Source organism: Scyliorhinus canicula, chromosome 11, assembly GCF_902713615.1.
Source record: "Scyliorhinus canicula chromosome 11, sScyCan1.1, whole genome shotgun sequence".
In the NCBI taxonomy this organism is placed as follows: Eukaryota; Metazoa; Chordata; class Chondrichthyes; order Carcharhiniformes; family Scyliorhinidae; genus Scyliorhinus; species Scyliorhinus canicula.
In genome coordinates, this window is record NC_052156.1 from 34,144,543 (window position 1) to 34,171,733 (window position 27,191).

Below are 27,191 nucleotides of genomic sequence, written 5' to 3' on the forward strand. Positions count from 1 at the left end.
AAGAACAGAAAATAGAAAAAAACAGTACCCCCCCCCACATACACATAGAACACCTATGCCCGTCCCTTCGGTCCAAAACAACGAAACCCCCCCCCCCCCGGGCTGCTGCTGCGACTGGACTTTTGCTATCGTTCTGCCAGGAAGTCCAGAAATGGCTGCCACCTCCTGAAAAACCCCTGCACTGATCCCCTCAGGGCAAATTTCACCTTCTCAAATTTAAGAAACCCTGCCATATCGTTGACCCAGGCCTTCACGCTTGGGGGCCTTGCATCCTTCCACTGAAGAAGAATCCTCCGCCGGGCTACGAGAGACGCAAAGGCCAGAACACCGGCCTCTTTCACCTCCTGCACTCCCGGCTCCACTGCAACTCCAAAAATTGCGAGCCCACAGCCCGGATTGACCCTGGATCCTACCACCCTCGACACCGTCCTTGCTATGCCATTCCAAAATTCCCCCAGCGCTGGGCATGCCCAGAACATATGGGCATGATTTGCTGGGCTCCCTGAGCACCTAATACACCTGTCCTCACTCCCGAAGAACCGACGCATCCTTGTCCCAGTCATGTGAGCCCTATGCAGCACCTTAAACTGTATGAGGCCAAGCCTCGCACAAGAAGAGGAGTTCACCCTCCCCGGGGCGTCCGCCCACATTCCCTCCTCTATCTCCTCACCCAGCTCCTCCTCCCATTTACCCTTCAGCTCCTCGACCGAGGCCTCATCCATCTCCTGCATCACCTGGTACGCTGCCGAGATCCTCCGCTCACCAACCCACACCCCCGAGAGCACCCTGTCCTGGATCCCACGCAGCGGCAGCAGAGGAAACTCCGCCACCTGCCGCCTGATAAACGCCCTTACCTGCGTGTACCTAAAGGCGCTCCCCGGGGGGAGCCCGAACTTCCCCTCCAGCGCACCCAGGTTCGCAAACTTCCCATCTACAAACAGGTCCCTCAACCTCCTAACACCTGCCCTGTGCCAACTCAGGAACCCGCCATCAATTCTCCCCGGGACAAACCGGTGGTTGCCCCGTATCGGGGCCCCCATCGAGGCCCCCACCTCCCCCCTGTGCCGTCTCCATTGCCCCCAAATTTTGAGGTTAGCCGCCACCACCGGGCTCGTGGTATACCTCGTTGGAGGGAGCGGCAGCGGCGCCGTTACCAGCACCTCTAGGCTCGTGCCCACACAGGACGCCATCTCCATCCTCTTCCATGCTGCCCCCGCCCCCTCCATCACCCATTTACGCACCATTGCTGCATTGGCAGCCCAGTAGTACCCACAGAGGTTGGGCAGCGCCAGCCCCCCCTATCCCGGCCCCGCTCCATGAACACCCTTCTCATCCTCGGGGTCCCGTGTGCCCACACAAACCCCGTAATGCTCTTGTTAACCCGCCTGAAAAAGGCCTTCGGGATAAGGATAGGGAGGCACTGGAACAGGAACAGAAACCTCGGGAGCACCATCATTTTGACTAACTGTACTCTACCCGCCAGAGACAGCGGCAGCATGTCCCACCTCTTCAACTCCTCCATTTGCTCCACCAACCTAGTGAGGTTAAGCTTATGCAAGGCCCCCCAACTCCTGGCCACTGAACCCCCAAGTACCTGAAGCTCCTCTCCGCCCTTTTCAGTGGGAGCCTACCAATCCCCCCCACTCCTGATCCCAAGCTGAAGAGGTTGGTGGCGGCCCACGGGAACCTGAGGGGACAGGTAGAGGACCAGGAAAACAGGTTCAGGCAACAGAACGTCTGTATTGTGGGACTTCCAGAGGGGATGGAGGGAAGAGACCCAACAGCCTACATCGGCCAAATGTTGGGCAACGTGGTCGGGAGGAACAGCTTCCCAAACCCCCCAGAACTCGACAGGGCATACTGGTCGCTCCAGCCAAAACCCAAGACTGGGGAGTAGCCGAGAGCAATCATTGCGAAGCTGCACCGGTACCAGGACCGGGAAAGATCCTGAGGTGGCCCCGACAGACAAAGTCGTGCTCGTGGGAAGGACATAGAATAAGGGTCTATCAGGTCTTTGGGACCTCGCGAAAAAAAGGGTCGAATTTAATAAGGTGAAGAGCGGGACGAGATTAGGCATATTGCTCCCGGCCAGACTCTGGGTAACGTATAACGGGAAAGAAGATTACTTCGGCACCCCAGCGGAGGCCGAGGAGTTCGTGAAAACTAACAATCTAGAGAAGGAACAGATGCAGAAACGGTGAGGGCAGAGCGGGGAAAAAGACGGACTGTGGAGAAAGAAACAGAACCAAGATCTGCTGTATGGACTCTGTTTGAGCGGGACTGTGTTGCTCGTTCTTGGACTAAAGTAAGAGGAAAGAGAGAGGGAAGCGAGGATAGGGGAAACAGGGAAGTGGGCAAGGAAGGGAACGGAGACGGGCAGACAGAACAGAGACAAGGCGTGACCAGCCCAGGGAGGGGAGCCACTGTATTAGCAGGGAGGGTAACAAGGGAAGACAAGCAGTATAGGGGGCCGTGGCGTACCTTTCAGGGGAGAGTCTGGCTGGGGGGGGGGTCCCTCAACTAAGGGAGACCCCGGAGTGCAGGGCCGCACCCACGTGGCATGCACACAGCTGGTGGCCATTTTGGGTGCCCTCTGGACAAAGGGAAACCCCGGAGCACAGGGACCCGACCTCATGGTGAGAGCGGCGACCACGGCCATTCTGGACGGCCCCCTGACAAAGAGAAAACCCGGAGTGTAGGGTCGTGTCCACCAGGTTAAGTATGGTTGATCCCGCAGGACCGGGGGGTCCGGAAACTTCCCACCAAGAATGCAAGGGGACATAACGGCCCAGTGAAAAGATGCAGAGTCTTCGTCCACCTGAGAAGCCTGAAGGCGGATATAGTCTACCTGAAGGAGACAATACCTGAGGGAGAAGGACAGGTTACTGGTAAGGAAGGGCTGGGTGGGACAGATATACCATTCATGTTACGGGACAAGGGCTAGGGGAGTGGCCATACCGATCAGCAAGAGGACGAGATTTGCTGACACCAGGACGGTTACGGACCCAGGGGGACGGTACGTCATGGTCAGCGGCGTCCTGCAAGGGGCACCAGTAGTACTGGTAAATGTGTACGCTCCCAACACTCCGGACTCCACTACATGGAGGTGAGGTTGGAGACAGGCCATGCCAAGCGCCCCACATGGAGGCTGGACACGGACCTCCTGGCCGACAAGGGCTTCTGCCAGAAAACATTGCAGGCCACAGGCAACTACGTGGCTAACAACCGGAAAGGGGAAGTCTCACCTTCCACGTTCTGGGAGGCACTGAAGATGTGATCCAAGGAGAAATAATAGCCTACAGGAGCTAGGCAACAGCTGTCTTGGAGGCAGACAAAAAGTACTCCGAGGCCCCGCCAGTAGAGCTGCTGGCGGAAGGAAAAAGCTGCAAATGGTCTTTAACCTGCTATCCACTAGGAAAGCAGTGTACCAACTCCGCCAGACATATGGACACCTTTTACAAACACAGAGAAAAGGCTGATCGCCTACTTACTCACCAGCTGAGAAAGCAGGCAGCCACAAGGGAAATAGCGCAGGTAAAGGGTGGCAGAGGCAGACTGGTAGCGGAACCAAGAGAGGTCAATCCAGCATTTGAGACATCCTACCGAGGACTGTACACCTCCGAACCCCCCGATAGGGACGCAGGGATGAAATAGTTCCTTGCTGGACTGGAAATGGCAGTTGTGGGGAAAATCAGACCAGCGGAGCTGGAAGCACAAATAGATCTGGGAAAAATCATGGAGCACATCAGCTCCATGCAGGCAGGGACTTCTACAAAATATTTGCACCGGCCCTGGCCCCACATCTAAGGAACATGTTCGCAGATTCGCTGGCAAGGGGCGCTTTGCCTCCTACGATAGCGCAGACCACAATCTCATTCCAAAAAAGACAAAGGCCCAATGGAATGTGGATCATATAGACCCCCCCACCCCCCAAAGCAGGATTCACTGCCAGGGTGAGGCTCCTGTACAACGCATCCAAGGCGAGCGTTCGAACTAACACCACTACCTCTGAATATTCCAGCTACAAAGAAGCACAAGGCAAGGATGCCCACTGTTCCTGCTCCTGTTTGCATTAGCAATCAAACCCCTGGCATAGCCCTACGGGGTGCATCAGCCGCCTGACGTTCGCAGTGAGTTGCCTACTCTTGACAAAGCCCATTTGGTCTTCAGCGACCACCTCCGGTACGGCGTCCTCCAGAAAGGGCATCCAAAAAGGAGACAGAGAGCTATTAAGGGCCAGAGTTTAGAGAACCCCAAAGTGTATCATGGAGTTCACCTGACCCATAACTTTTGAATAGATTTTGGTTATGGGGAACACAAGTTCATGCCCACTACTGGACTACAAATAAACACTCAATTAATATACAGTTAACAAGACTGGTTCATTGTTTAAGCCACTTGTTTTGTGATTTAAATGCATGTTGTCAGATGTACCTCACCCTGTGGTTCGCTTCTATTCTTCCCACTACTTTCATAACTTTAGTGATTTTGCCGAGTAATCGAAACAGGGTCTTGGGATAATTAAATTAATACTAAAGTGGAAACAATCTAATATGCAGCATACACCAATCGACAAAATAATGACCAAACTAAGACCAAACTGTACAAGTAAAAACAATGAGGTCGTTACGAGCAGAAAAGCACAAAATAAAAATGGGTCTGGGGAAGATTTATTACTATATGGATATATTTACATGCAAAGCACATATGCATGTATGAAATTGGGTTCCAAGAGAGGCAGCAAAGGCCTATCTGCCACAAATTTGTTGCAGCACATTAACTGCCGCATTGTAAGACTGAATTTTACAGAAAACTAGTGTTCTTCTGTACAACATTCAGCTTTTGAAAACAAGTACAGCGCATTCATTAATTTTACATTCATTTAAACCAAAAACCTTGTGGAAAAAAGTGTTATATTGCTAATTTTAAAGATTTTTTAATGTATTGTACAAATGCAATTTTCAAAAGGGATATGGTACCTTATTTAACCAGAGTATATGTGGTTTGCTCAATCAACAATTCAAAGTAAGGCATTTACAATAATAATTGTGGCAATTTGCTCATTATACATTAGCACAAATTCAAAATAATAATTGCACAGATAAATAAATTATTTAGCTGTTGAACCTATTCATTTTTTGAATGTCAGTTACTCAAATATCCCAATATAATTAATGAGTAGACTCCCGTAGCAAAGAAAAGCTTAAGCAATTTGTGTATTCAGTAAAGCCTCATAAGCAACAAAATCTAATGGCTTTCATGTGACAATACCAACCTGGGAAAGGTCCGGCTTCGAAGCTCTTTAATGAACACTTGGCTTCCATTCTGCACTGGTCTTGTAATATCCACAGTTTGTATCGGCTCATACTTTTGCCTTTTCTTTTTCACTAGGAAGTATAAAAAGGAAAATATTTTAATTAAAACGTCCAATAAATATTACAGCTCTGTAAAAGCATATTTTAAGATCACACAGGAGAGGGGTATGACACAAATGCTTTCAGTCAGTGCCTTTCATGGCCTTAGGATGTCCCAAAAGTACTTTGCAGCTGATTAAATACTATTGAAGTGTAGTCACTGGTGTAATGTAGGAAAGGTAGCAGGAAATGTGCACACAATCAAAATCCCACAAAGATAAAGGCCAAGGGATAAATATCAGCCAGGACAACTCTCCAGCTCTTCTCTAGTGACCGAGGATCTTTTACATCCACCTTAGTTTAACATCTCATTTGAGTGAGAGCACCTGCAGAAAAGTTAAGCACTCCCCCAAAACCAAACTGCAAGTGTCATCCTGGGCTACGTGGAAATATTTCTAGAATAGGCCTCGAGGCCATGACTTTCTGGCTCAGAGGTGAAAGTGCAACGACTGAACCATGGTTGACACCAATAATTACAGTTTAAAAGGGGATTACTGATCTTTTAAGAGTGTTATGCCTTCTTCATTAAATATAGTTATCCTTCAAATGCTACAAGAAAATCAAAGCAATCTAACACTGGAAATCTATGGGTGATTTTATTTCAAGAGATTATCATCTTGTATGAGAATATATCTGCTCCCCATATTCTACCTAGAAGACATGTGATTTTGATGGGTGTCCCGAATTCTTTGCTCCCGCTGGGGTGATGCTTCTTTGAGTGTTAACTTCTCCTCAAGATCCATAGCTCTGCTTTTTGACATTGCTTTCTCAATTGTGAACCTGTTTATATCTGTCCACACCTTTTAATAACGTTAATATTGAGAGGTCCAACTCAAGTTGATCACAATTCCATAATGGAAGGTTTGTCAAATGCAAGTGTGCCAAGTTTTATTGTTTCTTCCTGGCCTTGTGCAGGTGAACTGTTATAGTCTGAAACTAATAAATAGGTCATTTCATTCGTATAGGTGTTGCCTTAAGCAATTCAGTGTTTCAATTTATCAAGTGGAAGTAACAACATTCTTTGTCGGCAGAAAAAAAGGTGGAACCTGCACCATTGAAACTCAGCAGCAAATATATGAAGGACTAGCTTATCTATTATCTGACCTGGTTCTTACTTGTTTGGACTGTGGCAACCTCAATGAGTGAGTGAATAGAAAAAATGTAGTTTAAGCTTTGACAATTTGGGATTGTACAGTACAGTATGAAGAAATGGTGGCATCAACATACAGGGCTTTTCAATATAAATCTGGGGTCTTCCATAAGAGTGATGATGAGTTATTTTTGGCTTAGTGATTCCAAAGGCATCTATTCTCCATTAGCCTTATCTATCTGAAGTAGTGCACAGCATGTTCCAGGTATGAACAATTATTATAGTAGTGACAGACAAAACAACTGATGATGAGATAGATAGTCTGAATACTTGTGCTGACCTTTGCAGATCAGTTTATGTGCAATAAATTACAGTCTGCAGTATTTTTTTTTTAATTAACATTTTATTGAGGTATTTTTTGGGATGATAACAACACAATAAACAATATACATGAAACTAGTGCAAAAGCCGTCTCCCTCCCTTACAGGTCCCACCTTTATTAACCCCCTACTCTAAGCTAAATAACCCCCCCCCCCCCCACCCCCGCCCTTCTGCTATGATTAATTTTCTACAAAGAAGTCGACGAACGGTTGCCACCTCTGGGTGAACCCTGACAGTGACCCTCTCAAGGCAAACCTGGTTTTCTCCAAACAGAGAAAGCTAGCCATGTCCAATAGCCAGGTCACCGACTTCGGGGGCTTTGAGTCCCTCCAAGCTAATAGTTTCCGTCTCCGGGCTACCAGGGAAGCAAAGGCCAGAAAGTCTGCCTCTTTCTCCTCCTGGATTCCCGGGTCCTCTGACATCTCAAAAATTGCCACCTCTGGACTCAGCGCCACCCTTGTTTTTAACACCATGGACATGACATCTGCAAACCCCTGCCAAAATCCCCTAAGCTTTGGACATGCCCAGAACACGTGGACATGGTTCGCTGGTCCTCCCGCACATTTTGCACACCTGTCTTCCACCCCAAAGAATCTGCTCATCCAGGCCACTGTCATGTGAGCCCGATGAACGACCTTGAATTGTATCAGGCTGAGCCTGGCACATGTTGCAGACGCGTTGACTCTACTCAACGCGTCCGCCAACAGACCATCCCCTATCTCTTCTCCCAGCTACTCCTCCCACTTGCCCTTCAGCTCCTCGGTCTGCGTCTCCTCTGACTCCATAAGGTCCTTGTAAATGTCCGAGACGCGCCCTTCTCCTACCCACCCTCTGGAAACTACCCTGTCCTGAATCCCCTGAGCGGTAGGAGCGGGAAGGTTGAAACCTGTTTACGCAGAAGGTTCCGCACCTGCAGATACCTGAATTTGTTTCCCCCTCGCCAACCCAAACTTCTCCTCCGGCACCCTCATACTCTGAAAGCTCCACTCCATAAGCCTTTATAGATCCCCACCCCCTCAATCCCTGCTCTCCGCTATATCCGGAACCCCCATCCATACTTCCCAGGGCAAACCGGTGATTATTACAGATTGGGGACCAGACCGATGTGCCCTCTGCTCCCACATGTCTCCTCCATTGCCCCCAGACTCTCAGGGCCGCCACCACCACGGATCTAGTGGAGTACCGTGCCAGAGGGAACGGCAGAGGCGCAGTTACCACGCCCCCAAACTGGTGCCCTTGCATGAAGCCCCCTCCATATGCTCCCATGCCGACCCCTCCCCCACCACCCACTTCCTGATCATGGCTATATTCGCCGCCCAGTAATAGTTACTAAAATTTGGCAGTGCCAGCCCTCCCTCTCCCTCACTCCGCTCAAGCATTACCTTCCTTACCCACGGGGTCTTGCCCGCCCAAACAAAGCCAGAGATCACATTGTTGACCAGTTTAAAAAAGGACCGCGGAATAAAGATGGAGAGACACTGAAACACGAACAGGAATCTCAGGAGGACCTTCACCGTCTGCCCCCTCCCAGCTAATGACAACGGAAGTGCGTCCCATCTCCGAAAATGGTCCTTCATTTGGCCTACTAGCCGGGCCAGATTTAATTTATGCAGCCGGGCCCATTTCTAAACGGCAGCTCCCCCAATCACCTCTCCTGTCCCCTCGCCTGGACCGCAAACATCTCACTTTTCGCCATGTTTAGCTTACACCCCAAAAACCGGCCAAATTCCCCTAGAATTCTCATGATTTCTTCCATCCCCTCTAATGCGTCCGATACATACAGAAGCAGGTCGTCTGTATAGAGCGAGGCCACCACCCCCGGACCAACCCCTTGAGGCTCTCGGAGCAATTGCCAACAGCCAGTGTGAACAATAGTGGGGAGAGGGGTATCCCTGTCTCGTCCCCCGGTGCAGTCTAAAAATAGTTTGATGTTGTCCTATTCATCCGTACACTTGCCACAGGAGCCTGATACAGTAACCTGATCCAGTCAATAAAGCCCCGCCCAAATCCGAACCGTCTCAGTACCTCCCACAGACAATCCCATTCTACCCGATCAAAAGCCTTTTCTGCATCCATTGCAATCACTACCTCCACCTCCCTACCTTCCGGGGGCATCATGATCACATTTAACAACCTTCTTACATTGGCCACCAACTGCCTGCCCTTAAGAAACACCGTCTGGTCCTCCCCAATAACATCCGGAACACAATCCTCAATCCTGGAGGACAAAATTTTGGCCAGCAGTTTGGCGTCCACATTCAACAGGGTTATCGCCCTGTGGGACCCACACAGCTCCGGGTTCTTGTCCCGCTTCAGAATCAGTGAAATCGTGGGCTGTGACATCATCGGGGGCAGCACCTCTCTTTCCCTTGCCTCATTGAACATCCTCATCAACACCCCCCCAAAAGGTGCCTCATCCCCACCAGTCCCGTAGGGCGTTCCGACTGAAACAGCCTACTGGAGAAATCCCTAAACACCTTTTTCACCCTGCTGAATCTCCAACTAGGTTCCCATCTCCGTCATTTACTTTCCCCATCTCCCTGGCTACCTCACTCTTAAGCTGCTGTGCAAGCATTCTGCTGGTCTTCTCTCCATACTCATAGATCACCCCCCCCCCACCTTTCTCAGCTGCTCCACCTCCCTCCCTGTGGTTAACAAGCTGCCTGCAGCCTCCGCCGTTCCCTTAAAAGCCCTGCCTCTGGGGTCTCCGCATACCTCCTATCAATCTGTAGTATCTCCTTTACCAGTCAGTCCGTCTCTGCCCTGTCCACCTTCGCCCTCTGGGCCCGTATCGAGATCAGCTCCTCTCTGACCACCGCCTTCAGTGCTTCCCAGACCATCGCTGCTAAAATTTCCCCTGTGTCGTTGACCTGCAGGTTGTTCTGAATACATTTCCACAGCCGCTCGCACACCCCTTCGTCAGCCAAAAGTCCCACATCTAACCTCCAGTACGGGCACTGGTTACAGTCATTACTAACCTGCAGGTCAACCCAGTGCGGAGCATGGTCTGAGATTGTGATCGCCGAGTACTCTGTGACCACCAGCCCCGTCAGTAAAGCCCTGCTCAAAATGAGGAAATCAATCTGGGAGTACACTTTATGCACGTGTGAGTAGAAGGAGAACTCCTTCACCCTCGGCTGCCCAAATCTCCATGGATCCACCCCACCATCTGCTCCATGAACCCTTTTAGTTCCTTTGCCATTGCTGGCACCCTGCCCATTTTTGAGCTTGACCAGTCCAAGCCAGGGTCAATAACTGTGTTGAAGACCCCTCCCATTGTGCGAGTCCAGTTCCGGTATCTTCCCCAGCATCCTCTGTATAAACTCCACATCATCCCAATTTGGTGCATACCCATTTACTAATACCACCTGCACCCCCTCCAGTTTCCCACTGACCATAATGTACCGACCTCCCACATCCGAAACTATTCTAAACGCTTCAAACACCACTAGCTTATTGATCAGGATCGTGACCCCTCTAGTCTTTGAATCCAGTCCCGAGTGAAAGACCTGACTGATACAGCTTTTCCTCAATCTAATCTGGTCAGTTACTCGAAGGTGCGTCTCCATGAGGTTATCCATTTTAGTAGGAATAACAGCAAACGGGATTATTATTTAAATGAGAAAATATTAAAGCATGCTGCTGCGCAGAGAGACCTGGGTGTGCCAGTGCATGAGTCACAGAAAGTTGGTTTACAGGTGCAACAGGTGATTAAGAAGGCAAATGGAATTTTGTCCTTCATTGCTAGAGGGATGGAGTTGAAGACTAGGGAGGTTATGCTGCAATTGTATGAGGTGTTAGTGAGGCCACACCTGGAGTATTGTGTTCAGTTTTGGTCTCCTTACTTGAGAAAGGACGTACTGGCACTGGAGGGTGTGCAGAGGAGATTCACTAGGTTAATCCCAGAGTTGAAGGGATTGGATTACGACGGGAGGTTGAGTAGACTGGGACTGTACTCGTTGGAATATAGAAGGATGAGGGGGGATCTTATAGAAACATTTAAAATTATGAAGGGAATAGATAGGATAGATGCGGGCAGGTTGTTTCCACTGGCGGGTGAAAGCAGAACTAGGGGGCATAGCCTCAAAATAAGGGGAAGTAGATTTAGTACTGAGTTTAGGAGGAACTTCTTCACCCAAAGGGTTGTGAATCTATGGAATTCCTTGCCCAGTGAAGCAGTTGAGTCTCCTTCATTAAATGTTTTTAAGGTAAAGATAGATAGTTTTTTGAAGAATAAAGGGATTATGGGTTATGGTGTTCGGGCCGGAAAGTGGAGCTGAGTCCACAAAAGATCAGCCATGATCTCATTGAATGGTGGAGCAGGCTCGAGGAGCCAGATGGCCTACGCCTGCTCCTAGTTCTTATGTTCCTGCAACATTACCACGTCTGCCTTCAGTCCCCTAAGATGCGCGAACACACGTGCCCTCTTGACTGGCCATTTAACCCTCGAACATTCCAGGTGATCGGCCTAGTTGGGGGGCTCATTGCCCCCCCCCCCCCCTTCCCCGATCAACCATCCCCTTTTTTGGGCCTGCCTCCAGCAAATGCTCCGTGCCTCCACTGGCCTGCCCCCAGGCAGCCTCCGTCCCCAACCTCCTCTCTGTCCGTTGGCCCAAGTCCCTCCCTTGTCAGCAGAATATTTTCTCCCCTCCCCAGCAACAACACTCTGTAACCCAACCCCTTTGATAAACTGAACATATGCACACCCACCACTGCGCTTCCGTGAGCTAGCCCGCCCAGCTAGCTTGGTGGCCCCCATCCCTGGCGCCGGATAGTCTCCCACGTATTGTTCCCTTCTCACTCTCCCCACCACTCATACAAACATACTCCAACATCAAACAATCCCCACACAATTACCCGACAGAAAAATACCAAAATCTAAAAAGCACCCCTCCATCCCCCAAGAGTGCAAATGAACACCTTAACTCACTCAGCTCTGCCACTGGTCCCAAATCAATACAGACGGCATTACAAACAGCTTTCACAAAACGAAAAACAAGAAACTTTTTTGGCTGTTGTAAATCACAGGAAAGCATCTTTATAGGGCAGCACGGTAGCATAATGGTTAGTACTATGGCTTCACAGCGCCAGAGTCCCAGGTTTGATTCCCGGCTTGGGTCACTGTCTGTGCGGAGACTAAACATTCTCCCAGTGTCTGCGTGGGTTTCTTCCCATTGCTCCAGTTTCCTCCCACAAGTCCCGAAAGACATGCCATTAGGTAATTTGGACATTCTGAATTTTCCCTCTGTGTACCCAAACAGGCACCGGAATGTGGCAACTAGGGGCTTTTCACAGTAACTTCATTGCAGTGTTAATGTAAGCCTACTTATGACAATAAAGATTATTATAATAAAGCAGTGGACTATGCTTTGTAGTAACTCATCACTCAATGCAGACATTGATCCATCAAAGGCGTCAATATTCTTGACTAATCATCAGAGATATGTGCAAAGCATGGAATCATGGCTTGAAAACATGCATTCTTAACGCAATATGAAATGAAAATGAAAATGAAAATCACTTATTGTCACGAGTAGGCTTCAATGAAGTTAATATGAAAAGCCCCTAGTCACCACATTCCGGCACCTGTTCGGGGAGGTTGGTACGGGAATTGAACCGTGCTGCTGGCCTGCCTTGGTCTGCTTTAAAAGCCAGCGATTTAGCCCAGTGTGCTAAACCAGCCCCTGGTTTGTGGTATATGCACATGGTATGTGCATATACAAATAATGGCACTTGTTGCTGAGGTTCAGCACAATCAACCAGCTTGTACTTGTAAAGGAAGTCTTCACTAAATCACCAACCCCAGAAAGCAAATGCTCCTCCTAACCTAGAGTCTGTGGTTTGAATTGACAAAATACTACACCAGATCCAGAGATGAAAGGTTTGACGTATGAGGAGAGATTGAACAGTTTGGGGCAGTGACCCGGGGCCAGGATTGAATCCGGGTGCTCGGCGCCGTGAGGCAACAATGCTAACCACTGCACTACCTGGCCACCCTTGGAGTTTAGAAGAACGAGTGGGGATCTGATCGAGGTATATAAAAGATTAAGAGGAGGGTGGCACGGACGCGCAGTGGTTAGCACTGCTGCCTCACGTCACCGATCCTGGCCTCGGGTCACTCCTTGTGGAATTTTCACTTCTCCCAGTGTCTGCGTAGGTCTCACCCCCGTAGCCAAAATGTGCAGGGTAGGTGGATTGGCCATGCTAAATTGCCCATTAATTGGAAAAAATAATTGGGTACTCTAAATTTATTTTTAAAATAAAATAAAATGAAATACAAAGAGGGATTGATAAAGTAAACGTGGACCACACATTCCTCTTATGGGGAAATCTAGAAAAAGTCACAGACATAGGTTGAGAGACAGTAGATTTAAAACTGAGATGAGGAGGAACTACTTCTTGCAGAGGATGGTGAATTTGTGGAACTCGCTGCCCCATAGTGCGTTGGAGTCTGAATCATTACATGGTTTGAAGGAGATATACATTTCTGATTTAAAACGGGTTAAAGGGGTATGGGGAGCAAACACGGAGGTGGATCTGAGACCAGGAAGAGATCAGACATGATCTGATTAAATGGCAGAGCAGACTCGAAGGACTGAATTGCCTACTTATGCTCCCAATTTCTATGTTCCTACGTAAGAGCATTTTAATAATGATAATAATAATAATAATAACTTATTGTCACAAGTAGGCTTCAATGAAGTTACTGTGAAAAGCCCCTAGTCGCCTCATTCCGGTGCTTGTTCGGGGAGGCCGGTACAGGATTTGAACCCACGCTGCTGGCATTGCTGTGCATTACAAGCCAGCTGTTTAGCCCACTGTGCTAAACCAACCCCTTATCTGCCCAACAGCAACTTGCGTTGATAAATCATTCCAATTGTAATGAACTATCCTTAGCCGCTTAACAGGAGTATTATCAAATAAAATTTGACAGTAAGCCACAAAGAAAATGCCTGCTTTTAAGGAGTGTCTCAGATATTCAACTTTTATGCCAATATATACAGTGGTTGCACCAGCAAAAAGACCTTCTTAAATCCAAACAATTCCATTCAGGCTTGTGAGTAACCTCAACCCGCAAAAAATAGAAATTTATAGTTTGACTGCAATTGAATGCAGGTGTCACCTTCCCTAATAAATTGAGGATGAACATCATGCACAATTATGTTATCATGCCAGACATGCTAGGTGACAATAATCATGAAATTCAACACATATTCACCACTATCTACCAAAAGAGTCACAAGAATGCCAGTTTTCCCACATAAAGAAATCTACATCACATCAAGTCAAAGGTTCAAAAAAGAGACTGCATAAATTCAAGTAATGCCAGATTCAGGTCCAAAAATGCTGAATTCAAGATACAAAGATGATGGATTCCAGAAAGATTATCTGGACATGTGGAAAATACCACAAATCTTCCTTCAAGTTTAAACATATCCATTAAAGATATAGCTGTTGTATTTATAATAGTGGAATCAAGTTTTAAATCTTAATCAAACGTGAGGTCTCCTCGGGAATTTTATAAGTGTTTCAATCTATATTCCTACCCCAAAATTAAATGTAAAATTTTTTTAATAGTTTCTAGTGATAGACATTCTAAAGATAGTTCGTCAAGAACAACAGTCAATTAAAACCCCTTCATAGACAATTTCCATTTAAAAGACATCAAACAGATTCTATAGTTCAGGGATTCAAAATTCAGTTCCCTTTTGCAAATATGATACTCTAGTCTGGGAGAATCAATTGGGAAATCGCAGTTTCCCAGTTGTCAGAACACATTTTGGATTTTCAAATCTGCTAGTCAGTAGGGTTTCTTAAATAACATACCTTGAGGTGGAGGGCCAATAAGAAAATAATGGGATTTTTGAGGCAAGCCAGATGAAGTGCTACATTTTTCTTTTACAATCCTGCACTTTCCCATGTTCCTCTGTTGTATACCACGTCAATCTGTTCGGCGACTGTAGATTCCAGGTTTTAAGTAATCCGATGGCATTATGATTACAGTTCAAATTTATGCTGTGAAACTTCAGTCTTTTTACAGAGGCTGAGACGCTGAACAGGTCCCAGATTCATTCCTGGTCTCAATTGTCCTCAATCAGGGGCAGCGGGATTGCTATAACTAATTTCAGACTTACAAGATTCCCATGTCAGCCCTGTCTGAGGATAGCAAGCATAGTAAAAGTTTGATGTAGTCAATGGATGACTGGCTAATTGTGCACCACATATTCTCGACTTTGCACCCCTCTGACTCAGAAGAACTATCAGTGTGGCCTGCACCAAGATTAGCAAAAGCGGTAGGAAACAGTGATTGACAGTAACAAGGACACCAAAGACAAAAATGAGGAAGAAATTAAGCACATTAATGGCAACATGCTTCCACGTTAGTGTAGGATCAAAAGCAATTAAATTGGGAGTTATGAAGTTAATCAGTGACAGAGCAGCCATTCTCTTCTTAAGAATCTCACTTCAGCATTTGTAGCATTATATCAAGGGAACCAATTATTTGAGAGGCTGGCTCTGTTATTCAGCATGAAGAGTCAAAGTGCAGAAGAGCAATAGTTAAAGGAGATTCTACAGTCAGGGGCTTCTATGGACATGAAAGAGACTCCAGGATAGTATGTTGCCTCCCTGGTGCCAGGGTCAAGGATGTCTCGGAACAGGCACAGGGCATTCTTTAGGGGGAGGGTGATAAGGCAGAAGTCATGGAACACATTGGTGCCAATGACATAGGTAGAAAGAGGGATGAGGTCTTGCATCAATAATTCACGGAGTTAGATAGTAGACCAAAAAGCAGGCCCTCTCGGATTACAGAAATAGAATAGCACAGATGAATGCGTGGCTTAAGACCTGGTGCAGGAGGGAAGGTTTTAGATCCCTGGACCACTGGGATCATTTCTGGGGAAGGTGGGACCTGTACAAGCAGGGTGGTCGACATCTGAACCAGAGCGGGACGAACTGTGCTGTTGGGAGGAGTTTAAGCTAATTGGGCAGGGGGAGGAGAAACAGACTGTTAGCAGAATGGGGACACAGCATAACACAGAAAAGATCAAGTCAGAGGGAATGCAGTGGTAGTAAGTTTCAAAGGAGTATGACAAGGCTAGGTGGCTTCTGCTTTCATACCAGGAGTATTACAGGTAAAACGATGCGTTAAGGGCGAGGATTGACATGCGGAATTGTGAAATAGTAGCCATCACAGAGACATGGTTGAGGGAGGGGCAAGATTGTCAGCTCAACATCCCAGGATACACAATCTTCAGGCGAAACAGAGGAGGTGTAAAAGAGGTGGATGCATTGCATTACTAGTTAAGGAGTCAGTTATTGCAGTAAAGAGAGATGATATCTTGGAGGGGGCATCAAATTAAGCTTTGTGGGTAGAGCTTAGGACCAAAAAAGCGACAGCCACATTGCTAGGAGTTTATTATAGACCCCCAGATAGTCAGCGGGAAATTGAGGAGCAAATATGTGCACAATTCACAGAGGTGTGTAAAAACAATAAGAGTAATTATATGAGGTGATATCAACTTTCCAAACATTAATTGGGATAGTCACTGTGTTAAGGGCTTAAATGAAGTGGAGTTCTTAAAATGTATACAAGAGAACTTTTTAACTCATGATATAGAGGATCCAGCAAGGGATGATGCAGTGCTGGACCTAATTCTGGGGAATGAAGCCGGACAGGTGGTTGATGTGTTGGTGGGACAGCATTTTGGTGATAGCGACCACAACATGGTACAATTTACGTTTGTTGTGGACAAGTTGCAAAAAAGGATTGTGGATTGGAGGAGAGCGGATTTTAGAAAAATAAGGCAGCATCTGGCCAAGGTAGACTGGAAAGAGTTTTGTGGGGAAATCTACAGAGGAGCAGTGAGGGACGTTCAAAAAGAAAGAAAATGCGGAGGGTACAGGCCCAACATGTTCCCTCTAGGGTAGTACGGAGTTACCTATAAAGGGAGTTAAAAGCAAGAGAACCATAGATAACCAGAGACATTCAGGATACGATGAGAAGGAAAAGAGAGGCTTTTAGCAAATTCAAGGGGAGTAAATCAACGGAGGCATTAGTGGAGTACAGAAAATGCAGGATGGAGTTTAAGGAGGCAATTAGGAGAGCAATGAGGGATATGAGAATGCTTTGGTTGGTAAAAGTAAGGAAAATCCCAAGATATTCTATTAAGTATATCAATGGGAAGAGAATAGCCAGGGATAGAGTAAGGCCCATTAGAGACCAATAGGGAAATCTGTGGGTGGAGCCAGAAGACATTGGTAGGGTGTTGAACGAATACTTAATATGTCTTCTCTCAAGAAAATGAGGAGGTACACACAGAACCTCAGAGATTCTGAGGTTCTTGAGCAAATTGTCATAGGGAGTGACAAGGTATTTGGGGTGTTGGTTAGCTTCGAAGTGGACAAATCTCCAGGTCTGGGTGAATTGTAATCCCAGGATGCTGTGGGAAACGAGGGAGGAGATTGCAAGAATTCTGACCCAAGTTTTTAATTTCTCTCCGACCTAGGGGGAGGTGCTGAAGGACTGGAGAACAGCTAACATGGGCCCACTATTCAAGAAAGGTTGTAGAAATAAGCTAGGGAACTGCAGACCAGCGAGTCTCACGCCAGTTGTAGGGGACAGACCGTGAGTCTCACGTCAGTGGTAGGGAAACTACTGGAGAAAATTCTGAATGAGAGAATCTATATCCACTAGGGAGAGGCAAGGTTTGATCAGGAATAGTTAGCATGGTTTTGTGAGGGCCACGACCCCCCCCCCCCCCCCCCCGGAAGTCCAAGGAATCCACCGAAGACCCTGGCGAAGGAGGGTGCCGGTTTCGTTTTGCCACAGGCCGGACACCATTTGCACGAGGCGCTGGATCGGGCAGTGTGTAACAAGGAGAACTGCGCTTCAGCGATAAAAGGCGTAACGGTTGTACATCCACGGGCCGTGGGACCAAGGACTCCCCCCTCGGGGGCGTCCTGTCTCTCTATCTCGGAGTCGGAGTCCACTGCTTCCATCATCTCGGCGTCCCTATCGCCACACGGGTCTGCAATGACCTGCGCAGGCTTCAAGTGCGGCACCAGAGAAAGATAGTGAGGATGATCCTTCACTGTATCTGGTCTCTACAGCTGTAGAAGTGAGCTCCGGGGACAGGGGATCTTTGGAAGAGGCGGACTTCTGGACCGAATGTGGTCTACATACTTGCGCTGGAGACGACCCTGGGCTTGCACCTGGAAAGACATAGGGCCCATTTGCCGAAAGATAACGTCAGGGGCCCACTGGGCACCACCAGTAAAATTTCGAACGAACACAGAGTCACCAGGTGCAAACTGCCGAATCGGCCAATGCCGAGAAAGGCCATTCCCCTGCCGTTCTGGAATGCGGCGTACGTTTGTGCCAATATCTGGGAAAACCATGCTACGGCAGTCGCGAAGTCTCCGGCCCATTAGGAGTCCTGCAGGAGCTACCCCAGTCACCGCATATGGAGTGGTCCTATACGAAAACAAAAAACGAGCCAGTCTAGTGTCCATAGACCCAGAAGACTGTTTCTTTAGGCCTCGTTGGAATGTCTGCACTGCGCGCTCAGCCAACCCATTGGAGGCCGGGTGGTATGGAGCAGTGCGGATATGGCGTATGTCGTTCGTCTTAATGAACCTCACAAACTCGTCTCTTGTGAAAGGAGTGTCGATGTCCGCGACGAGCACCTCGGGGAGGCCATGCGTACTGAAAGACAAACGCATCTTCTCGATCGTCGCGCAGGACGTTGTGTCTACCATCTTATGCACCTCCAGCCATTTAGATTGGGCATCGATTAATGGAAAGAACATGGATCCTTGAAAAGGGCTGGTGAAATCCACATGCGAGCACGCCCAAGGCCGCCCTGGCCATTTCCAGTGATGCCAGAGGAAGCTTCAGATGCTCCTGGCAAATGGAGCAGTTTTGGGCCACCTTCTCAATATCGGCGTCGAGGCCTGGCCACCAGACACAACTCCGGACCAACATTTTTCATTTTGGTCACACCCAGATGCCCATTGTGCAAGTCCTTTAGTATCAGCTCCTGTCCTTTTTCCGGGGCGACCACACATGTCCCCCACAAGAAGAGACCGTCTTCCACGCTAAATTCTGACAGCTTGGAGGAAAATGCCCGCAACTCACCTGGAAGCTGTCTATGCTGCCCACCATAGAGGACTATGTGCCGAATCTTGACAGGACTGGATCCATCTGGGTCCACTCACAGATCTGTGATGACATGACAGGCAAGGATTTAAGGTTGCGACCACCTCACCATGGGGGTCATGGGGGTCGACATGGGGCCAGTCGAGAAAGGCCATCGGCTCAGTGCATCGGCATTCGCTATCTGGATCCCTGGTTTATGCTCTAGAGCAGTGCTTCTCAAAGTGTGGTACGCGTACCGGTGCCGGTACGCAAGCCGTCGTCTGCCGGTACGTGGAATACTCCCAGAAAAGAAACACTTTCACACTTGCGCAAAGGTGAGTGCTGAGCTGGAGCTGGGGCTGGGGCGTTCCAAGGTTCCGTCCTCGTGCTGAGCCGGGCGGGGGAGGTTGCGTCCTCGGGCCGTGCTGGGGGCTGTGGGGTGGATTGTGTCCTCGGGCCGTGCTTGGGGGGGGGGGGGGGGGGGCGCAATTATATTACATTGTAGTATATTATTGCAAATATATCCATTATATTTGCAATAATATAATATAATGTAATATAATTGCCCCTGCAATAAGATATATCTCAAAAAAATTTCTGGGGGTTCACATCCCCACCCCCCGAACCCCCAGCTGGATTGGCTCGTTTCGCTCACCGGTCCCTGGCACATTGAAAAAAAAACTGCCGGTACGCCACATCAGATAGTTTGAGAAGCACATACTCGTAGTCAGCGAGCAACAAAGCCCAGCGCTGGATTCGTGCGGAAGCAATGGGCGAATTGGCTTATCCTCTCAGAAAAATCCAAGCAGAAGCTTATGATCAGTTACGATAGCGAAGTGACAGCCATAAACGTACTGGTGGAAGCGTTTCACCGCAAAGACCACCGCCAGGCCATCCTTCTCGATCCATGCGTACTTCTTTTCCGCTGCAGTGAATGCACAGGAGGCATCACAGATCTGAGAGTGGACCCAGATGGATCCAGCCCTGTCAAGATTCGGCACATAGTCCTCTATGGTGGGCAGGAAGTGAAAGCTATCGGCCGCTCGGCTCCGTTCTCCATCTTGTGGGACAGGACGGCCCAAATACCATATGGGGATGTATCCCACATGATGAGCAACGGCTTTTCAGGATCATAGTGGTTAATAACCCAGACACCGACAATTGCTGTTTCCCTCGTCAGAAAGCTGACCCCAAACCCAGGTGCGATTCTTCTTTAACAGAAGGTGCAACGAGGCCAGCGTAGTTGTCAGATAGTTTACGAGACCGAGAAAAGAACGAAGATGCGAAGTGTCAGTCGGGGTGGGGGCCTGTTGAATTGCGCACACCTTCTCTGCGACAGGATGCAAACCTTTGCGGTCCACCCGATAACCCAGATAGACTACTTCCTTCATCTGAAAGACACACTTACTATGACGTAAACGGACTCCAGCCTCTGAAAAGCGTCTAAGGACAGCCTCCAAATGTTCCTGCTCTGACGTCCATGTAATCAGAACGTTGGATAAGTAAACAACTCCACGTGGCAAACCTCTCAAGATGCCCTCCATGACATATTGAAAGATAGCACATGCAGAGGATACTCCAAAGGGCAACCGTGTATATTTACACGGGCTCCTGTATGTATTTATAGTTACATATGGCCGGGAGGCAGGGTTCAGCTCCAACTGTAGGTAGGCGTGACTAATATCTAATTTTGTGAATGAGAGTCCGCCTCCAAGCTTCACATAGAGATCTTCTATGCAGGGCCTTGGATATCAGTCGAGCCGGGAAGCACTGTATTCACTGTACGTTTATAGTCATCGCACAAGCGAACTGTGGCATTTGGCTTCATTACAGGTACAATTGGCGCTGTCCAGTCAGCAAAATGGTTGGGCCTGATAATACCCATGGACTCCAAATGAGTGAGCTCCACTTCTACCTTCTTGAGCAAGGCTTAAGGCACCAGGCGCACCCGGAAATAGCACGGCGTGGCTCCTTGTTCAACTTGGTACGGGCTATGGTTCCTTATATCTTCCCAAAACCGGGCTGGAATACATCAACCCTCCCGTACCTGTTTGAAGGATGTGCTGCCACTGCAGCCACAAATGGCGCAACCAGTCCCAACCCAACAGGCTGGGCCCGTGGCCATGCACCACAATAAGTGGGAAATGCCTCTCTGACATCCATTAACAACAGGAGTCAGCGCAGTTCCAGCAATGTCCAATGGTTCCCAAGTTGGTGGCCAACTTGGCCTGTGTAACGGTTAATGTAATACCCTGCTTAATGTGGTTGAATGTCCTCTGGGCAATCACGGAGACCGCTGCGCCAGTGTCCAACTCCATCTCAAGCGGGTGAACACTGACCCTTACTGATACCTTAATGGGGGCCACACTTGGAGCTGCTACACAACGCAGCTGCGGACACTCGTCCTCCGTCTCCACGCAGGGAGAGTAGTCACGCAGGTTCTTCCAAATGGCCCCAGTTTCTTTCGAAACGAGGGCGCCTTTGGCACTCCTAGGATTGCGTCCGCGATGGGGTCGGCGCCCACAAATCCGGCACTGATATGGTTCCTCATCTATTGGTTTGGAGAAGGCTCCCTTTAGGGAGGAACATCCGGCGGCCAATGGCGTCGATCGGGACCCCGCCCCTCCCAAGGTACGGCAGGGGTGCGGGGAGACGCTTTTGGACGGAAGGGGTTGCGCCCCAAGGCATGCACCTCCATTCTCTGTAGCTCCTGCACTCCCTGTTCTGCGCCCTCTCGGGACAACGCTATCTGAATGGCCTGTTGAAAATTCGAAGTTGGCTTGGCTAACAACTTTCCCTGGGTGGTCGCGTTGTTAATACCGCAAACGAAGTGGTCAGGTAACATTTCTGACAAAGTCTCACCATAGTCAGAATAGTCCTCAATCCTGCGTAGCCTGGATAGAAACTCAGCAAGGAATTCTCCCGAAGTCCTCCCTGCGGTATTAAATCAGTAACGTTGGACTATCGTGGACGGGGTTGGGTTAAAATGTTGCCCCACCCAGGTCACAAGTTCATGAAACGTCTTGATGTTCAATGCAGCTGGGTATGTAAGGCTCCAATCACCTCAAACGCATGTGGGTCACAGGCGGTGAGCAAAATGACCACCTGGCGCTCGCTTTCGGTGATGTTATTCACCCGGAAATAGTAACACATCAATTGTGCATACTGGTTCCAACTTTACAGCGCAGCATCAAAGACATCCAAACGTCCAGAAAGAGGCATGGTGCAACAGGAAAAAAAAGCCTCCAACCTGTAACCAACAAAATTCCAGGGAGGTGGCTTCAACTGCGTAGACAGCTATCCACTTTAACCCTCGTGGCCAATTTTGTGAGGACCACAAAGAATCCAGCACGAGTTTGTAGAATCAAAAGAAATAACTTTTATTTACAATTTATTATATACAACAGCAGTTCTCACCACCACTGCTCACTCCTTTCTAGCTGGTTCCACACTGGTCAGCTCTATTTATGCAGGTGACTCTGCTAATGATTTCTCCGCCCCCTCATTGGGGAAGCTCATACTCACTAAGGATTGTGGGATTACCATTAGTCCCCAGCCAGTAGTAATCAGGCAGGTTATAACACATGGCTTTGTCAGTGGAAGGGCATGCCAAACAAATTTGATTGAATTTTTTGAGCATATGACCAGGTGTGTAGATGTTGGTGGTGCAATTGATGCAGTTTACATGGATTTCAGCAAAGCCTTTGACAAGGTCCCACATGGGAGATTTATAAAGAAAGTAAATGCATATGGGATACAGGGCAACTTGATAAAGTGGATTCAAAATTGGCTTTGCTGTAGGAGACCGTGATGACAGATGGCTGCTTTAGTGACTGGAAGCCAGTGTCCAACGGCATACCACAGGGATCTGTGCGGGGCCCTCTATTGTTTATCATTTATATAAATTACATGGATGACTATGTAGGGGGTAGGAGCAGTAAGTTTGCAGATGACAAAGATTGGCCAGGTGGTTAAGTGAGGTTGACTGTCTTGGGTTACAGGACGATATAGACAGGATGGTCAAATGGGCAGAAAATTGGCTCAATCCTGAAAAGTGTGAGGTAGTGTACTTTCGAAGGAGTAACGTGACAAGGAAGTATTCAATGTATGGCATGACACTGGGAAGTCTAAGGAACAAAGGGACCTTGGCGTGTTTGTCCATAGATCTCTGAACGCAGAAGAGCAGGTTAATAGGGTGGTGAAAAAGGCATTTGGGACGCTTGCCTTTATCAATTGATGCACACTGGGCTAAATCGCTGGCTTTGAAAGCAGGCCAGCAGCACGGTTCGATTCCCGTAACAGCCTCCCTGAACAGGCGCCGAAATGTGGTGACTAGGGGCTTTTCACAGTAACTTCATTGAAGCCTACTCGTGACAATAAGCGATTTTCATAGGGGCTGGTTTAGCTCACTCGGCTAAAGCGCTGGCTTTTAAAGCAGACCAAGCAGGCCAGCAGCACGGTTCGATTCCCGTACCAGCCTCCCCGGACAGGCGCCGGAATTTGGCGACTAGGGGCTTTTCACAGTAACTTCATTGAAGTCTACTCGTGACAATAAGCGATTTTCATTTTTTCATAGATTACAAAAGCAGGGAGGTCATATTGGAGTACATGCTGGAATACTGTGTGCAATTCTGGTCACCATATTATAGGAAGGATGTGATTGCACTGGAGGGTGTGCAGAGGCGAGTCACCAGGATATTGCCTGGGGTGGAACATTGAAGTTATGATGAGAGGTTGGATAGGCTTCGCTGGAGGAGAGTAGATCTGAGAGGCGACCTGATCGAGGTATACACGGTTATGTGGATAGGGAGCAGCTGTTCCCATTAGTTGACGGATCCGTTACAAGGAGACACAAGTTCAAGGGCAGGTGGTTGGCAGGGTTGGGGGGGGGGGGGGCTCACATCCTTTTAAAAAGAATCCAGAAGTACTTGGCACATCATAACATTCAAGGCTATGGGTCGAATGAGGTTAGGTAGGCAGGTCAGGTGTTTTTCATGTATCGGTGCAGACTCGATGGGCCGAAGGGCCTCTCTGTGCTTTATTATTCTGTGATTCTGAGAGTCTCTGGATTCCATTTATTGAAAATCAAGACCCCAGTATCATACAAAAGCTCCAATAAGACAAAATAGTCAAATTATTTACAAGATTAACTTTTCAAAACCTACAGGCTAATGAAAGGTTACAACGCTAGACACAGCAAATAGCAAACATTGATTTAAAAGTACTATGGCACAACGCACAAGTACAAGAGAATATCTCTGCTGATTACTCTTTCATCATCAAACAAAATAAAGTTGTGTAACAACTTACTTGTTGACTGGCCATGCGTTTTCTCACAATTTGGGCAGTGATAGACATCAATATCTGGTGCCTCATCCTCTTCCACGCCAACACAGCTGTAATCATTCCAAATATAAAGATGTGTTATAATCATGAAATGTTGCATTTATTCAGCAACAACTAGTTGTCTATGAATGACAATTTTTGTAGATTTTCATTGTATTTAACTTATATAAAGGAAAAATTTTAACGAAGGTAGAGTAACAACAGATTCAAGTTTTTTTTTTAAATCATAACAATACCTGGAAAAGTTTAATTAGATATTTAAATCAATTTTTTCCTTTAATCCTTGATCCACCCACATGCCCTATCCCAACCCATTGATATAGGCTCATTACTATTGACAGAGTTGGCTACAGATGGTGTTGCCTACAGATGTGTGCAAAATTATACCAAGTCCCAGGTGATAGTGGGCACAAATTTCAACTTTTCATAATGGCCAGAAGCCTAAAGGAATGGATCATCCACCCTCTACAAGGCCCGCCCGATTAACATTTCATTCTTTTTACATGTTAAAGAAAGGATCCAGGGTGTTTCATCTGTCAATTTGCCACATAGAACATAGAACATAGAACATAGAACAGTACAGCACAGAACAGGCCCTTCGGCCCTCAATGTTGTGCCGAGCCATGATCACCCCACTCAAACCCACGTATCCACCCGATACCCGTAACCCAACAACCCCCCCTTAACCTTACTTTTATTAGCACACTACGGGCAATTTAGCATGGCCAATCCACCTAACCCGCACATCTTTGGACTGTGGGAGGAAACCGGAGCACCCGGAGGAAACCCACGCACACAGGGGGAGGACGTGCAGACTCCACACAGACAGTGACCCAGCCGGGAATCGAACCTGGGACCCTGGAGCTGTGAAGCATTTATGCTAACCACCATGCTACCCTGCATAGTACACATTAAAGTGCAGAATACAAATAGGCATGCCGTTAGTAGTTCACCGTTATAATATTAAACAATGAAATGTTATTTACATTTTAACTAGTACAAACAAAATTCTTTTGGAATCAATAAAAAAGAAAAATGCAAAAATAAGGAATTTAAGTTATCCAAATAGTCAAGATAGCTGATATAATGACCTCTCAAAGATAAACTAATAGAAGTAAATGTTTTAATAAGGGCAAATATTTCATAACATCGAGCAGGTAGTAAGAATTCTGACCTAGTTTGGACTAACAGAGGTTAAGTATTACTCCAAATATTCAGGGGAACTGTGATGCCCAGAATTTTCACTACTATTAAGATTCAGAAATCAATATTACCTCAAATTCAAATGAACTAATTTATTTTTGTTTTCCGCTTCAATTACTCATTCCCTGCTGAAAGCATTGTGCCCTCCAACAAATACTCCATAATGACATATCCAAGTAGCTGCTTTTTTAGAATCCTTTAATGCATGCCTCCCCCGGGTTGCAAGTGGCAGACTGTCTAATACTGTCGCTTTCTGTCCCCCCCCCCCCCGAAAGCCGTCAACAGCCGCCGGGAGCAGGAGAAGACAGAAGGAACACCAGACCTGCGACCCCTCACCTTGGCCGAGTAGAGAGCCCTGGACGTGGTCGGCGGCCCGGAGGAACAGAGGTCACTGAGGTGGAGCTCGGCAGCAAGCGAGGAAGTGAAACCCTGCTTAGTTGCAATTCCCCGAGACAAGTGTGCCACCCCCACCCCCAAATCTGACATACCCCGCCCTCAGCCATGGAATAGCACGGGCACCCCGAGGGGGGAGGTGATGGGGCCCATGCCAGTGACTCCCGCAAGAGAGGTGCCATAACACCGCAACACTATGGACTCCACCCGCCAGAGCACCAATCTGTATATATCCGTTCACAGATTTAAAGATTTCAAGAAGATATGTACTTCCAGAACTGCCATGCTAAATTCAAAGCTTCAAGAAGTCATCTGGAAAATAAACTGGCCTTTCCGCCCAGAGAAATATACGTGGGATCTTGCAAATATTTACAAATGAAACTAATTGTACATGAATAATAACTGAAATTTCAGAATGGGAACGGCAGCCATCGCTCTAAGCCTACTGGAAATACAGCCAAGTTAAAAGAGACACTAAAGCCTATGGGTATTTGTAAAGGCACCAAAGTGAAGACACCAACAGAGCCTGATGGTTAAAAGGGCTAACTCACGGACCAACAATACCAACTCCCAATACTTCCAGCTGCACAGGGGCACCAGACAAGGATGCCCACTGTCCCCGCTGCTGTTCGCACTAGCAATCAAACCGTTAGCAATCGCGCTCAGGGCAGCAAAAAATTGGAGGGGGATCCGAAGGGGAGGTAGAGAGCACAGAGTCTCACTCCATGCGGATGATCTGCTCCTCTATATCTCGGACCCACAAAGCAGCATGGACGGAATCATCGCGCTCCTGAAAGAGTTTGGAGCCTTCTCGGGCTACAAACTCAACATGAGCAAAAGTGAGATCTTCCCAGTGCACCCGCGGGGGGGGGGGGGGGGGGGGGGGGGGGGCGCGCAGCACTGAAGGGGCTACCGTTCAAACAAGCCCGACACAAATTCTGCTACCTGGGGATCCAAATAGCCATGACTGGAAAGGGATCCACAAATGAACCTCACCAGCCTGACGGAGGAAGTTAAAAAGGACCTGCAAAGATGGAACACACTCCCGCTCTCCCTCGCGGGGACAGTCCAGACGATCAAAATGAACGTACTGCCCAGGTTCCTCTTCCTGTTTAGATCCATTCCGATCTACATCACCAAGGCCTTTTTCAAAGCGCTGGACAAACTTATCATGGCGTTCGTATGGGGGGGTAAAAATGCTAGGATCCCAAAGAAGGTCCTACAA

The 27,191-nt window shown here is 48.0% G+C and overlaps 1 protein-coding gene across 1 annotated transcript in view; it reads right to left on the reverse strand.

Moving 5' to 3' along the window:
* Positions 1 to 27,191, reverse strand: part of phf2 (PHD finger protein 2) — a 190,581-nt gene that overhangs the window by 103,520 nt on the left and 59,870 nt on the right. Inside the window, exons 2-3 of the mRNA XM_038812750.1 lie at positions 24,335 to 24,420; positions 5,276 to 5,387 (exon numbers count right to left, since the gene is read on the reverse strand). Coding sequence (XP_038668678.1) covers positions 5,276 to 5,387; positions 24,335 to 24,420 — 198 coding nt within the window. The remainder of the gene's footprint in view (positions 1 to 5,275; positions 5,388 to 24,334; positions 24,421 to 27,191) is intronic.